The following is a 13773-nucleotide window of genomic DNA, read 5'->3' as shown; positions in this document are numbered from 1 at the left end:
GAAGCAAAATTAATGTGATTGGTTAAAGTTTGTTCTGAGACCACCATCAAGACACTGCACTTGCAGACCTGGTGCAATCACAGGCAGTGGTCGAGATTTGATCCCAGGACTCTCTGGTGCCAAATCAGCAATCTGACCCCTGAGCCATTCTTTCCACCTCTCAAAGCAGTCATGTTTTAACTGACTCCAGATGTGTGTGGTACTGACTCTGTGGTGGTACTGACACGCCACAGTAGTTTGTGGTTGGGCTCTTGCACGAGGTGCTACAACCCATGCTAAATGATTCATACTTGCGGGGAGTTGGTGAGAGAGAGTGCAGTTTTTCAGTTTTGGAAAGTGCAGTGAAATATAATAATCTTAGTGGTAACATCTGCAGTACGTTGTCTTTTTTTTACAGAAATACATTGCTGATATCCATTACTGCTTTTTATTTTATCCCATATGCTAATTTAGATCTATTCTAAACCTCTCTTTAAATTGTTTCAGTTCTTTTGCCTGCATTTGCAGGTTGATGCAGTTGCAGGCACCATTATGTTGAGTTCAGAAGCATGCTTTTGACGTCCATCTGTTTTTTTTTACCTCCTGTTTTTTCTTTCCTTGCACACACACCTGCTGCCCCCCGCGCTGCCCCTCGGCAGGAGAAGCGCAAGCTGCCGAGCCTCGTCAACGGCGCGTCACAGGCGTTGGAGCCAGAGCACGAGAGCCACGGCGCGGGACCCGAGCTGCAGAGGACTGGCAGGTCGGCCGCCAGCATCCCCCCCACGCACCCTGCACATTCTCACACACACACATACACCCTCACACACACACACACACACCCTCACACACACCCCCACACACACCCTCACACACACCCTCGCAGCCTGACACACCCTCACACAGCACAGCACAGTCTGATACACGTTTACACACCCCTGCACACTCCCACATATACCCTTGCTTGCTCCTGCATGCCGCTGTGTACCCCTCTACATCCCCGCACGCGCCTGTGCACTCCACATGCCACCACATGCCCCTGTAAATCAGGACGCAACACAAGCAGCCTTTTCATCCTGCAACACCTCCATTGCCACCAACACGCACAATCCATTAATTCTTAAAATGTAATTAGAAGCAGCTGAGAGCTCAAGAGATTCAGATTTTATAAGGGAGACCTGGGTTATGAAGCAATAACAAATCTTCATTATGCCATGAAAGGTCAGAATATTAAACAAAACAGTGGAATCTTTAAATAAATTTTACGTGTAGCGAGACTGCTTCCACGTCAGCATTATAAGGGTTGAGCGTAGAACTCAACATTTCACATGAGATGCAGTGTAACGTTGGAGCGGGAGGTGGTACGGCTTGCTCTTCTCTCGATTTCAAACATCGCCCCTCGCGGAGCGCGAGAGACGAGCGTCCGTTGACCCTCGACGCTCCGCGCCGCGTTTGCGCCCAGAGCTGACGCAGCGCGAGAGGCCGACCACCGTCGGGTCACCGGGGTCACCGCTAATGACTCTGCCCCGTGTTGCGGCGTGCACCGTCACAGCCTCGTCATAAAGCAGCGGCCTAGTAGCGCGAGGATGTGTCCGCTCGCGCGTGTGCCTTGTGTGTGCAGACGTGCACTCGTCTTTTACCTTCAGAGCTTATTTGTGTTCCCTTTTTTTTCTTCACCGATTCATGCCTCGGATTATACGTATGGTCACACACCATTCGGACCCATAGTTTACCTTACAGTGAAGTGAAAACTGAAGCAGAGTTGAACAGCACATTTATTTGCTAAATCCTTGCAGCGCAGAGTTCACATATTTTCTGCATTGTGTGTTTGCTCCATAAATCAAGTTCTGTGGAACAATGTAACACAAAAAAAACTTAAGGTTATTCTAGACTTTAGCCGTTCAGTTGGCCGGCAAGACGTTTTTCCTGTTTGTGTTTGTGGACCATGTTGTTCCCACAGCACAGTGGACAGTTCTGGGAATGGATATTTTATCCATCGTTGGGGGACTGGAAATCCTTAGCCTCAGCCAATGAAAAGCCCTGTTAATGGGAATGGGATGGTCTCATGAATCCTGCAAATCCACTATTTAATGAAGGCCTCTCTACTCAACTGTTGGTTTGACCATATTTCACCGTGATGGTCGGTGCTGGTTCATGAAGGCAGAAGGAAGGGGGTGTCCAGGACCGGTTCGGATTTCACTCTTCACCGGTGTTATCCGTGGCCGTAGATCAAATTCTGTTTGCTGTCCTCTGAGCGCAGTGCGCAAACCACTATGCCACCACTCCACCATCCCCTGTTGTTGTACGTACAGAGCAACAAAATGCGGTCCCGAGTGATGGCTCAGTCAGTGGGGGTTAAATTTCCATTCGTTCATATATCCGTCGTGTGAATGCATGCGTGTGTGTGCGTGCATGCGACAGGATATTCGGGGGTCTGGTGCGCGACATCAAGCGGAAAATTCCGTTCTACTGGAGCGACTATCGCGATTCCCTGAACCTGCAGTGCATCGCCTCCTTCCTCTTCCTGTACTGCGCCTGCATGTCTCCAGTCATCACCTTCGGGGGGCTGCTCGGGGAGGCCACCGAGGGACGCATCGTGAGTGGCTCGATGCTCGCAGTGCACTCCCGACAAGTTGTGGATTCAGCAGCAAGTGCAGTTGTGCGATTTGCAGTCTTCATCTGCTTTCCAGGGTTTTTTTGTTGTTGATTTATCTATCTCGGCTGCTGAAAAAAGGTCCAAAACGCAAAGTGATCAGCAATAAAATGTCATCTTTGAGGTTGTAATTAGACAAGAGTTAATGGGTTTCTTGAATTAAATTATAAGTAATTTGGGATAAGACATGACGGGAGAAAATTGAAAAGTTTAGCAGTGTAGGTAAATACGATTCCCATTTTGATGAAATGGCCAAATGCATCGCATGGCATTGCCTGGGCGATTTTGCCCCATTGTTGGTAAAGGAGCCATTGGTGAGCATTTGCTAAAAAAATTGATGATGTGAGAATCTATCCTCTTTTTTCATTATCTGAAATAAAGCAAGTTGTAAATTAGCATGAGCTATATTCTGCATACTTACGAGTGTTGCTGGCAAGTGTTGAAATGAGTGGGGGCAGCATATATATATTTTAGTAAAAATATTGCAGCAGGCAGTTCTCGTTTGTGACCGTCAGCAGCACATACATATTATCATCCTTATCGTTGCATTGTTTTGGTGTCTCGCGCGACACTTGGTTTTGCCACTGCAGTTTCAAGACGTTTGCTTATCCATTTTATTCGAGCGTACGGCAGCAAATGCATTTCGGGAGCTAAATTACCAACGTCAAGGTCTTGCTGGCCACGAGAGGGCTTCAGGAGAGCGTCCGGGTAGTTTTGCTATTCCTCGTCGGTTGAAGGAGCGCAGACTGCAGTGGTTTATTTACGATACGTTCCGTAGAAGGGAAGTAATAAAATAATAAAAATAAAACATAATAAAATTATTCTCACGACATTCAGACTCTGTCGCCTCGACGGACCTGGTTTTCACCTGAGGACGGCTGCTTGCGTTGTGGCCGAAACGTCGTGAGAATAATTTTATTATGTTTTACTTTTATTATTTTATTACTTCCCTTCTACGTGACTTTACCGAAAGAACCAAGAAGATGAATCCCTGCAGACACGAAAGCTTTAAATCAAAATTTATACATTCCGTAGTTTAGATTGTATGGCCACAGTTGTGCTGTGGCTTGTGGCTTGCACAGAACGGAGAGAAGTCACAAAGTGAAAAAAAGCACTCGCATAAACGTCTTGCCTTGCCTTGCGAGCTTGTTCATCCGGCAGGAAGGCACGAGCGGCTGTCAAATTAATGAATAATTGAACTTTTCCATGACCAGGTGCAATGGGTGGATGTAGGTTGCAAAATTAAATCCGGTAATTGAAATTGTTAATGATGCCTTTGAGCTCGCTTACAGCCGTGTGACTGTGTAGAGTTCACAGAAGAACATTAGCACACACGCAAGGCTATGTTTGTGTCCGGAAGCACGTTTTTCTGCTTCAAGACAACCGAGTAAAAGCAGAGTGGTTCAGTGGAGTGTACTACAGACTGCAAATGCAACATGTGCTATACTATTCAGAGAGGAGATTTTTTTAAAGCACTTTATACTTTTCATCAAATGTGGATATTCTTTAAGAGAGGTTATCGTGGACTCCTTACAGACAGACGGACAGACAAACAGAATGAAAGAGCTAACGCATAAACGCTTTGCACCTGGAAGCATTTAAAAACCACGGCGTGAGATCGGGAGAGGCACGTGTTTGTGTGCAAACTTTTCCGGCGTGGGTCCTACGACTCAGAAGGCGCGTGCATCTCGGTGAGCCGGTGACGCGTGCTTTCCCCGCAGAGCGCCATCGAGTCGCTGTTCGGGGCTTCCATGACGGGCATCGCGTACTCACTGTTCGCGGGGCAGCCGCTCACCATCCTGGGCAGCACGGGGCCTGTGCTCGTCTTTGAGAAGATCCTCTATAAGTTCTGCAAGTGAGTGCTGCCCCCCGACTCCACGTTGACAAAGCACATAAGCAGGCAGTACTTCATGCATCTGTTTCTCCACGTAAAACTTAAACGTATTTGTTCTACACACCCATCAGCCCCACAGCCTTCTGTGAGCGCATAACCTGGCAAAACAGTATCTCAAACAGCAGAGTCTGGCCTGCCCGAATCAATTCAGGTGAACTGCCAGATGTTGTAGGCAAAAACCCTCTAGTTCGACGCAAAATTATATAAGACACAATGACAATTCTCATTCTTTACGTTATTCTTTGTTTTTTCAATGTGTAATCATTTATTTATTCACCACATGAGAACCCCTGAGTATCGAAAGCTGTTTTCACTTGAAGTGGCCATTTTTTTGCTTTAGTTTATCCACGTGGGGGGAAGCACGAATGTCCGACATCACTCCAGTGTTTTAAACACTCACGCAAAACTACTGACCTTTGCAATAGCCAGCACTACATCTACTTCTCATTGAACTGGACCAATGACTCATGTGTAATGTCTTTGGTTATTGTTCAGCGCCCTTATAATAGCGTGCTATGTTACGGCACGATCGAAGTCGTCGTCATTATTGAGAGCCGTACATCTCTATGGGCTCAGTTCCTCCTGCTCTTATATCCCCTGTTATCTGACCCCTGTTCCCTGCCCCCTGCCTCATCTCCTTTCTGGACGGCACCTATATTTAAACAAAAACACAGCCCTGAAGTTGACCTAAGTGACAGATGCCCTTGACCTCATGTTTCTCACTCTTAACCCCCGTGACGACATCGCAACTGGTCCCAACGGTGGCCTTGGTGAAGGTGTGCAGCTCCCTTAATGAAGGGAGCCACGTGGCCCATTTACAGCGATGGGGCCACATGACACGGCATGAGCCCACTTGCACGGTTCACGAACCACTTTGGCTCGTATCCCAGTGTTGGTGGAAACGTGGCATCAAACCCCTTAGACAACCTGCTAGAGACGTGTTTTAACTGCCTCTTCTGGGCACCACATTACTGTGCAGTTTAATGGCTCCCTCACTATGTGATCCACCAACCCTAACTCGATCCAAGCCGCTGACTCACAGCCATGAACCACCGCCGCCACTGTGCGTGCGGCGTGGCCCGACGGGAGCGCTGAATGCTGCGGCGTGCACGATCCCCGTGTACCCTTGGGGTGCTCGTGCCTGACGCGACAAGGACGTGCAGCGCTCGCGGTGAGCGAGGAACTTATTTGGCTCGCGAGGGTACGGGGTTTCTGGCTGAGCGAGCACGCACGCGGTACAGCGCAGATCACTCGTGTCTGTGTTGCACCCGGCGATCACAACCCCAGTGAAACCGTTCATCGAGCCGCCGACCAAACATGGCAACGAGTTACAGTCAACGCCTCCTCTTGGCTTCCCCCCACCGCCAGCTGGATTGGCCGACGGGCTCGCGCACACGCTAGCCCGCGTGTTCGAGGAATGGGGATGGGTGGGGATGGGAGGGTGGGTGAGCGAGGAATTAGAGGGGAAGGGGGAGGTGGGGGGGAGGGAGGGGATGGTGGTGCGGCACAGCGTCGGTGCGGGTCTAAATTCTGCTCGTGGTAAAAGAGCCCACTCCGTAGCCTCCCGCCGCTGAATCGTTCGGTTCAGGATTGCGACATGACGGCAGCAGTTGGTGAAACTGCCATGGTCATTCATTGCGGGATTTCCTGTCGATGGGTTTTTTTTTCTTTATGGATTAAAGGCATTTCACGCCAGATCGTGTGGCAGTCTGCACACACTAAGCCTAATTGGGAATTTAGTGATGGGAAAAAACGCGCTGCACAAGCCTGTGTGTCTGAACGGAAATGGTAGCGGTTTGCACGTATGACTTTGCACAGCAGAAAAACTGTTGTTATGCAATGCACATTAATTATTTTTGCTAAATGAATAACACATGATACTCAGATGAACTCATGTTGTGTTAAAAGGGCAGATAAATGCGTAATGTAGATACACACACCTCTGGATAAATAACTCGACGGTATGCATAATGCGTGCAGTAAGTGACAGTGTTATTTGCAACTTTTAATTATTTTCATTTAATCATTGGCATCGGGTTCTCTGTGCCCAAGTATTGCCGGGTTGAAAAACATTTTTCAATAACTTTCTGTCTCCATCCCTCTCCAGTCCTGGCTTGACATTATATTTTTAAAAAATGTCTTTCGGTATTTATTGGGTAGCCTTCCAGCTTACCTCGCATTCTGAGTTTCTCGAGTTTCGGCTTCGAGAGCTTTTGCTGCACCTTCAAAGTGACACCCCGTTTGTATCATGAGGATGATGTATAATTTTGATCACGAGGTTTTCCAAGGAGCAGACCTGCCCTGTGGGTATATTTTTCATAAACCATCTCACTCCTGCCCCCGCCGCCCTCCGCAGGGACTACTATCTCTCGTACCTGTCGTTGCGAGCGTGCATCGGCCTGTGGACGGCGTTCTTCTGCCTCCTGCTCGTGGCCACGGACGCCAGCTCGCTCGTCTGCTACATCACACGCTTCACCGAGGAGGCCTTCGCCTCCCTCATCTGCATCATCTTCATCTACGAGGCGCTGGAGAAGCTCGTGCACCTGGGCGAGACGTACGAGGTCAACATGCACGCCGACCCCGAGCTGCTCACCCAATACTCGTAAGCCGCCCGCACGCACGCGAGCATCGAGACAGAAGTCTGCTGGTTAGCCCTGCAGACTGTGGTTGGGGAGACGGGAGGCGGGGAAATGAGTTCTATTGGCGAGCACCTATTAAGGCTAGCACGGTGCGCGCAGTGGCTGGTTTAACCATCTGATGTCCACGCACTGCGCCAGGCAATCTATTTAAGGCTGATTTTTACACAAGGGAAGCCCAGGAAGTTTCGTTTAGAACTTGCTGTTCATGTACAAGTCAAGGTCCCAGTGGTAGTGGGCAGTAGGGGAACCGCTGGGCCTCTCACTATTCCACATTGACACATTTATACGGACAAAGATCCTGTGAATACCCTTCGACAAGCTCTTCAAACAAGTGTAGTTAGTGACCACCTCTTCTTAAGGCTGGCTCGGCGCTTGAGGAGTTGGTGTGGCCACCACCAAACCCAGCTGCCGTTGTCTCCCCAATTATGATTTTACACACTGCTTCAAGTACAGTACTCATTTAAGGTGAAGTCGACCTTAGATACAACTTGCTACTAATTTTATCCATGCCCAGGAATCCAACTTCAGTCGCCGGATTTATCATGCTTTGCGCTAACCACTGTGCCAATGCTCCCCATACACAATTAAACACATGCAGACACGCACACCATGGATTCAAACACGCGCTCACACACACACACAAAGCATTGGTTCATTATAATTGACCCTGAAACATTGCCGAGCATGGCGGAAATGCCAGACTTGGAGGTCAAGTGGAGTTGCTGGCTCATCCTCTGAGAGCCCTCTGAAGTTCATAATTGCCTCTTACAATTGTGAGTTGTTTTCAAATTATACTCGGTTGTACTCTGCTTATAGTCGTGAATTGAGCAACAAACATATGCATGCAAATATGGAGCCAAAGGCCATCGCAGCGTTCACCTTAATGCACTGCGGGTGCACCTAGCAATCCTGGCCAGGCTTGTGGCATGTAGTCAGAAACAAAGACAAATGTGCACTGTCTTAGACCTTTTAGGCTGTTGGTGCAAGTTCTGTTATTGAGCACTTTTGAAGGCCATACTATTGCACACGCGGGTAGTGTGGCCAGCAGCACGCCTGGTCGCCATCATCTCCTCATTGCTGATGTGTATTCACTGAACTCGGTACTCATTTAAGGTTGAGTAGACCTGGGGGGAGGCCCAGGGCGATTTCAGACATCGACACTGATGCGTTGGTCGTGAATGGGAATCTAACCCAGGGTTCATAACTCAATGCACTAACCACTGTGCCACAGCTCCCCCACAGTCAGACACAGGCATACACACACCACACAGGTTATCCCTCACACAGACGCCCACACGGGCACGCGTGCCCGCACGTACGCGCGCACACAGCCGTCTGCCCCGGTTAAGCCCCTGAGTGCGCCGGCTGAAATACAATCCCCTACGATCGCGGCCGCAAATGCCTCCCGCGGACAGAAGTGGTGCGCTACGCGGAAATCACTCTGCGCGTGCATAAGCTCGTGCCTACGTGAACGCGTCTACAAGCGCCACTTCACCAACGCCCAGGCAGAGAGAGTTTTAATTGTGGATGTAATCTTGTAATGCCGGCGTGATTGGCAGGCACGCTAATCAGTAGGGGGGGGGGGGGGCGGTAGGGGTGGGGTGGGCAGGCGGTGGGGGGTTGCTGTTGCTTTGCCACTGGTAGTGGGGTGTGTAATTTGCCATCCCAAGAAGATCAAGGGAAAGGTCACCCGTACAGTTATACGTCGGCAGACTTTTCATTTCCCAGTCGTCACGTAGCCCTGCCACCTTTTGCCACTTGTGAATTATTTTTAGCGGGCGACGTGTTGCGAAAAAAATTGAAAGGATATGAAAACGACGGTGCGGGGAAATAAATGCGTGCATGCAAACAGAAATACGGTGCCGTGTTGCGTTTGATATTTTACAGCCACTTGGTCAAACCACCGCTGGGTAAATACCTGATTGTGACGTGTCGCTTCGCTCGACCATACTTCACCACGCTGGCCAGTGCCGGTTCGTGAAGGTGATGAGGGGAGGTGGTGCAGGACCGGGTTGAGATACGACTCGCCACACTCATGTTAGTCGTGGCCAGGAATGAAACTCAGTTTGCCGGTTTCACAGTGCAGCGCGCGGAGCACTTCTCCACCGCTTGTTGTTTACTTATTCATAAACTCGCACCGTGTCGTAGGGAGAGGGAACCCGTTGTGTGTGTTATGCAACGGAGCTGCGTTTAACATCACGTCGCACGTAACTGAGAGACGTGTGCTTACATTACCGATTTAACACCGCCCATTTGTCTCGCCAACAAAGTGTAACCTAGTCCGGGCTGCACACTGCTGTTACGTGATGCTAAGCTATGCGCACATCAATTCCTTAAAAAAAGAGAGTGCACGTTGTCCTGCTCCGCTGTCGTGTCGCTTGCCGCCCGTAAGCACACGGCTACCAGTGTACCCGGCGCGGCGGCCTGCAGAGGACCGAAACCAGGTTTGTAGGCGTGGGTTTTTAACGTGCATGCGTGCATATGTCCGTACGTGTACTTCTGTTGCAGCTGTGTGTGCGTCGAGCCGAGTGTTCCGAGCAACGATACTCTGGACGCATGGGACAGTATGAACCACACAGCGGACAGCATTCCCTGGGGAAACCTGACAGTCAGTGTGAGTGTTCCTTCTTGGCGGTGTCTTATTAAATCTCACTCATCCCCGGGGGCGGACTAACGCCATTGCCCCGGTGTACACGGACCCAACGGTGACAACACGTCCGTTATAATCTCCCTGTCTGTGTGCTTTGCCCTTTCTCAAAGACGTTGTAAATCGTGGCATTCTTCCATTTAACTCTGCCCATGATATTCCTCAAGAACATGGCATAAGATACTCCTTGTTGCACCTAATTGTTCAAATTCGCAGTCATCCACGGATTCTTGTACCGATAATTTTCCAAGTCAAACTATGATATTCAGTCTCTTGTTATCTCATTACTTATCCAAGATATTTAACTTGCTTTTCTCGAATTATTTTTAAAATCTTTTTTTTGTTACTGCCTTCCGTAATACGGTTATGTCTGTCAATGAATTGTTATACTTGCTTGCATAGTATCTGTCTTATGTATATACATAGATACTAAGGACGTGTGGCTAATTTTCAGATTAATAAAAAAAAAATCTTAAAATTGAGCCGAGTAACGGATTTTCAGATGATCCAAATAAACAAATGTTGAGTTTCGGACCGATCCGAAAGTTTGACCCCACAGGAAATGACGTCACTTACATTCCATCACTTTCGTGCTTTTCCCGCGAAAAGCTGTATCATCCGGCATCGGGTGACAGCTAGTACGAAGACGCGATTAATTCTTACGTGATCTGAAAATCTACAAAAGATCTGAAGTTGGACTTAAGCATATGAAATCTGAATTTTTGTATCTATTTGACACCCTTGCGAATACTTGCGTTAATATGTTTATAAATACATTATAAAAACCACGGAGAGTGCATACGTCATACAGAGTTGCCTAAGTTTTATTTTAAGTGCGGTATGTACTGGTATTATATTTAGTGATTCCATAGCTGCTCATATTTAACAGCAGGCTTGTGTGTACACATGAACCAGCACATGTAGAACTTGCCTCACTCATTTTAGTTTATTATTATTTAATGTTCACACAATTTTAAAACTTTGCTGGTTCGTTTTTGTTTGGTGAATTCGGCAGAGTGATGATGATGCATGAGGCTTACCATTCGTGCCCTGCGCTGCTCAGTACCAGGCATCTCTGACTCCAATGTACTGTGTGCATCTCTATATTTGTGTCTCTCCGTATCTCTGTCTTGTGTGTCTCTGTGTCTCTGCTTCCCTCTGTGTATCTGGTCTGCCAGATACATCTCTGTCTCTGCTCTGCATATCGGTCTCTGTCACTTTATTCATCTGTCTGTGTCCTGGCGTCCCTGTGTCCTCGTCCACTCTCGTCGTGCAGAAATGCTTAGAATTACACGGTGAGTTCGTGGGGACGGCGTGTGGCCACCACGGGCCCTACATCCCTGACGTGCTCTTCTGGTCCATCATCCTCTTCTTCGCCACGTTCTTCCTCTCCGGATTCCTCAAGCAGTTCAAGACCATGCGCTACTTTCCCACCAAGGTGTGAACATGACAGTGACTCCCATTGGGTCCATCAATAATCATTTAACGGCCTTTGTTTCGAACCACCAGCACGATGTTATAATATTTGGTCCTAATTGTTTGAACTTTTGATAATAACTCTTTGTGTTTATCCAGGAAAGCCTCACTCAGTCTCCAGACCCTTTTTTAAGAGGATCTTGCTATGTTGGAATGTTTGGACAATTATTTTACCGAATGTCTGCATTAATGTGGAAGGTAACGAAAGAATACGGAGGAAACCCACCACAAAGACAAAGATCGAAGGAGTAACATTCAGAACTCCACACAGATAGATTCAAGTATCTGTTGTTTCACTGCCATCTCCTGGCCACCTCGCAGCCCAAGCTTATAATGCCTGGTATTCCCAGATAGTCTAGCTTCCGTCATCGGACCTTTTTGCCAGTATTCTTATTTCTCAGAGTCTAACTTCCATTTACAGTCCAGACTGAATCTGCTCAGCTTCTGAAACCTGACGAGCCAGAGCGCGTTCAGCGTGATTTGGCCGTTTTGCTGCGCATGTGTCTGTGGGGTGGATCGGACACAGGGGCATTTAAGAACAAAAACTAAAAAGTGTGCAATAAAGCATGGACAGATGTATCCTTGGAATCGCGACGAGGGACATGGATCGGAGAACGTACATAGGTTATAGATATCAGATTGACTATTGAGAAAAGTAAGTGGGCTTGGGCAGGTTAGGTTGCTAGAAGGAATGATGGCCGATGATCAAGAATAATAACAGTGGCAGCTAAGGGAGGAAACTTGCTCCCGAGAGGATGTACACTGAGGGAGAATGAGTGAGAAAACTCAGCCCATGTGCAAGTGCGAAGCGTATTATTGCATCGTAGGATTGTGAGAGGTGGCGACGGCTTGCTGAGGCCTCCATCCAGCAGTGGAGCGATCATGGCTGATGCTGGTGGTGACGTTACTATCGTGGTGCAGGTTCGCTCCACGGTGAGCGACTTTGCCGTGTTCCTCACCATCCTGAGCATGGTGGTCATCGACTACTTCCTGGGCATCCCCTCGCCCAAGCTCCAGGTTCCCAGCGAATTCAAGGTAATGGGGCCCACTCGCGGCCGTGTGCTCTCACGTGCGTACAGGAACCACGGTGGCCGCAGGACTGCACGCTGTACAGGTCACCGGTTCGATTCGAACTCCTGGCGCGGCAGTTGAAACAATGGGGAAAGTTTCTTATGCTCCCCCTCCTCAGCTGCCTTTTGCCAAGCCAGCAGTATAAATGGGTACCTCTATCGTCGATCGGCCGATCGCGTGTGATGTGGTAAATTGTGAAAATTTCTACCTCCTTAAAATAATTTTGGCTACTGTGGAAGAGTAGGCCAACGTACACTCTAGAGGGGCTCTCAAAAGCTCACTAGTGGAGACCCTTCTGCTAGCAGTGGTGTGAATGAGTAGTTGCAGAGCTGTACTTTTTATTTAATGTATTTTTATTTTGTATGTATGGGAGAGACATTGCCTTGAAATTGACCCTAAAAGAGGGGGTGAGGTCCCATTGAATGGCCACCAAGGTTACCGGACCTCTCGCCCCTTAATGATTTTTTTTTCATAGAAACATAAAATAACTAAAGTATCAAATACGAGCTGAGTGTGTTAAGTGCCGTATCTACTGTAATTTACTGTACAGAGATATGGTTGCTGATTTTCGCAACGCCCCTGCACAGTCCAGGTGTGAAACACAGTTCATCGTCGTCATCATCATTCGTAACGTGCCTTCTAAATCCAGCCGTGGGGCGCCTTTTGACTCGAGAAATTTGACTCGCGATCGAGCAGCTGCAAGTTCAAATTCCAGCTGGGGGTCAACTTGACCTACCATCCACGACCACGTTGTAACAGGTTGACAGTGATCACCCATTGACTGGTCTGGCTATTGCCATGGGAATGTGTAATTTCCACCACTGGTATAGAGCCGGCATTGGAAATTAATGTGTGGCCCTATTGTTTTTTTTTTGTAGTATTAGCAGAAGACACTTCAATTTACCTTCACAATAGTCTCAACTTTGCTGCCAAGTTAATTTTACATTGAAACACGTAAAACATATAAACATTTTAAAATATATAACTGGAATTATGTAACGTTCCACTTCAGATTAATTGTGTGACCTGTAGCTGCTGTTAAAACTTTCTGAAATGTTGTGTGAAACGTGTGGATCTTGGCCTGCGTGAGTTTGGTTTAATGGCTTAATGGTTCCTGGTGCAGAAATAAACTCGCTCAATGCAACCTGAAGTTATGCAACCCATCTGGCACATATTCTCTACACTCTGGATTGTTCACATATTTCCAACACTCATGCCAAAACGGATAAATCAGAAGGAAATTTGCTGCACGGCAGATATAACAGTCGAGCACAGGCTTGGGTCCTCCAGACTACTCTTTGGCAGGGTCTAATGCAGAAAAAATCCACCCATTACGGTCTCAGAACCGTTGGGAAAAAATATATGTATTGTTGTGTACAACATAAATGGACATGATGTGATTGCCAATCAAGAAAGA

The 13773-nt window shown here is 48.0% G+C and overlaps 1 protein-coding gene across 2 annotated transcripts in view; it reads left to right on the top strand.

Moving 5' to 3' along the window:
* The window catches only part of LOC144720948 (electroneutral sodium bicarbonate exchanger 1-like), a 76143-nt gene that overhangs the window by 49324 nt on the left and 13046 nt on the right, over nt 1-13773 (top strand). For both annotated transcript variants that reach the window (XM_078598142.1, XM_078598141.1), the window contains 7 exons: nt 639-739; nt 2398-2572; nt 4351-4484; nt 6880-7125; nt 9671-9776; nt 11086-11247; nt 12207-12320. In XM_078598142.1, coding sequence (XP_078454268.1) covers nt 639-739; nt 2398-2572; nt 4351-4484; nt 6880-7125; nt 9671-9776; nt 11086-11247; nt 12207-12320 — 1038 coding nt within the window. The remainder of the gene's footprint in view (nt 1-638; nt 740-2397; nt 2573-4350; nt 4485-6879; nt 7126-9670; nt 9777-11085; nt 11248-12206; nt 12321-13773) is intronic.

This window comes from Lampetra planeri, chromosome 10 (genome assembly GCF_965212315.1).
Source record: "Lampetra planeri chromosome 10, kcLamPlan1.2.h2, whole genome shotgun sequence".
In the NCBI taxonomy this organism is placed as follows: domain Eukaryota; kingdom Metazoa; phylum Chordata; class Hyperoartia; order Petromyzontiformes; family Petromyzontidae; genus Lampetra; species Lampetra planeri.
The sequence above is the reverse complement of the archived record's forward strand: the minus strand, read 5'-3'. Positions and strand labels throughout refer to the sequence as shown.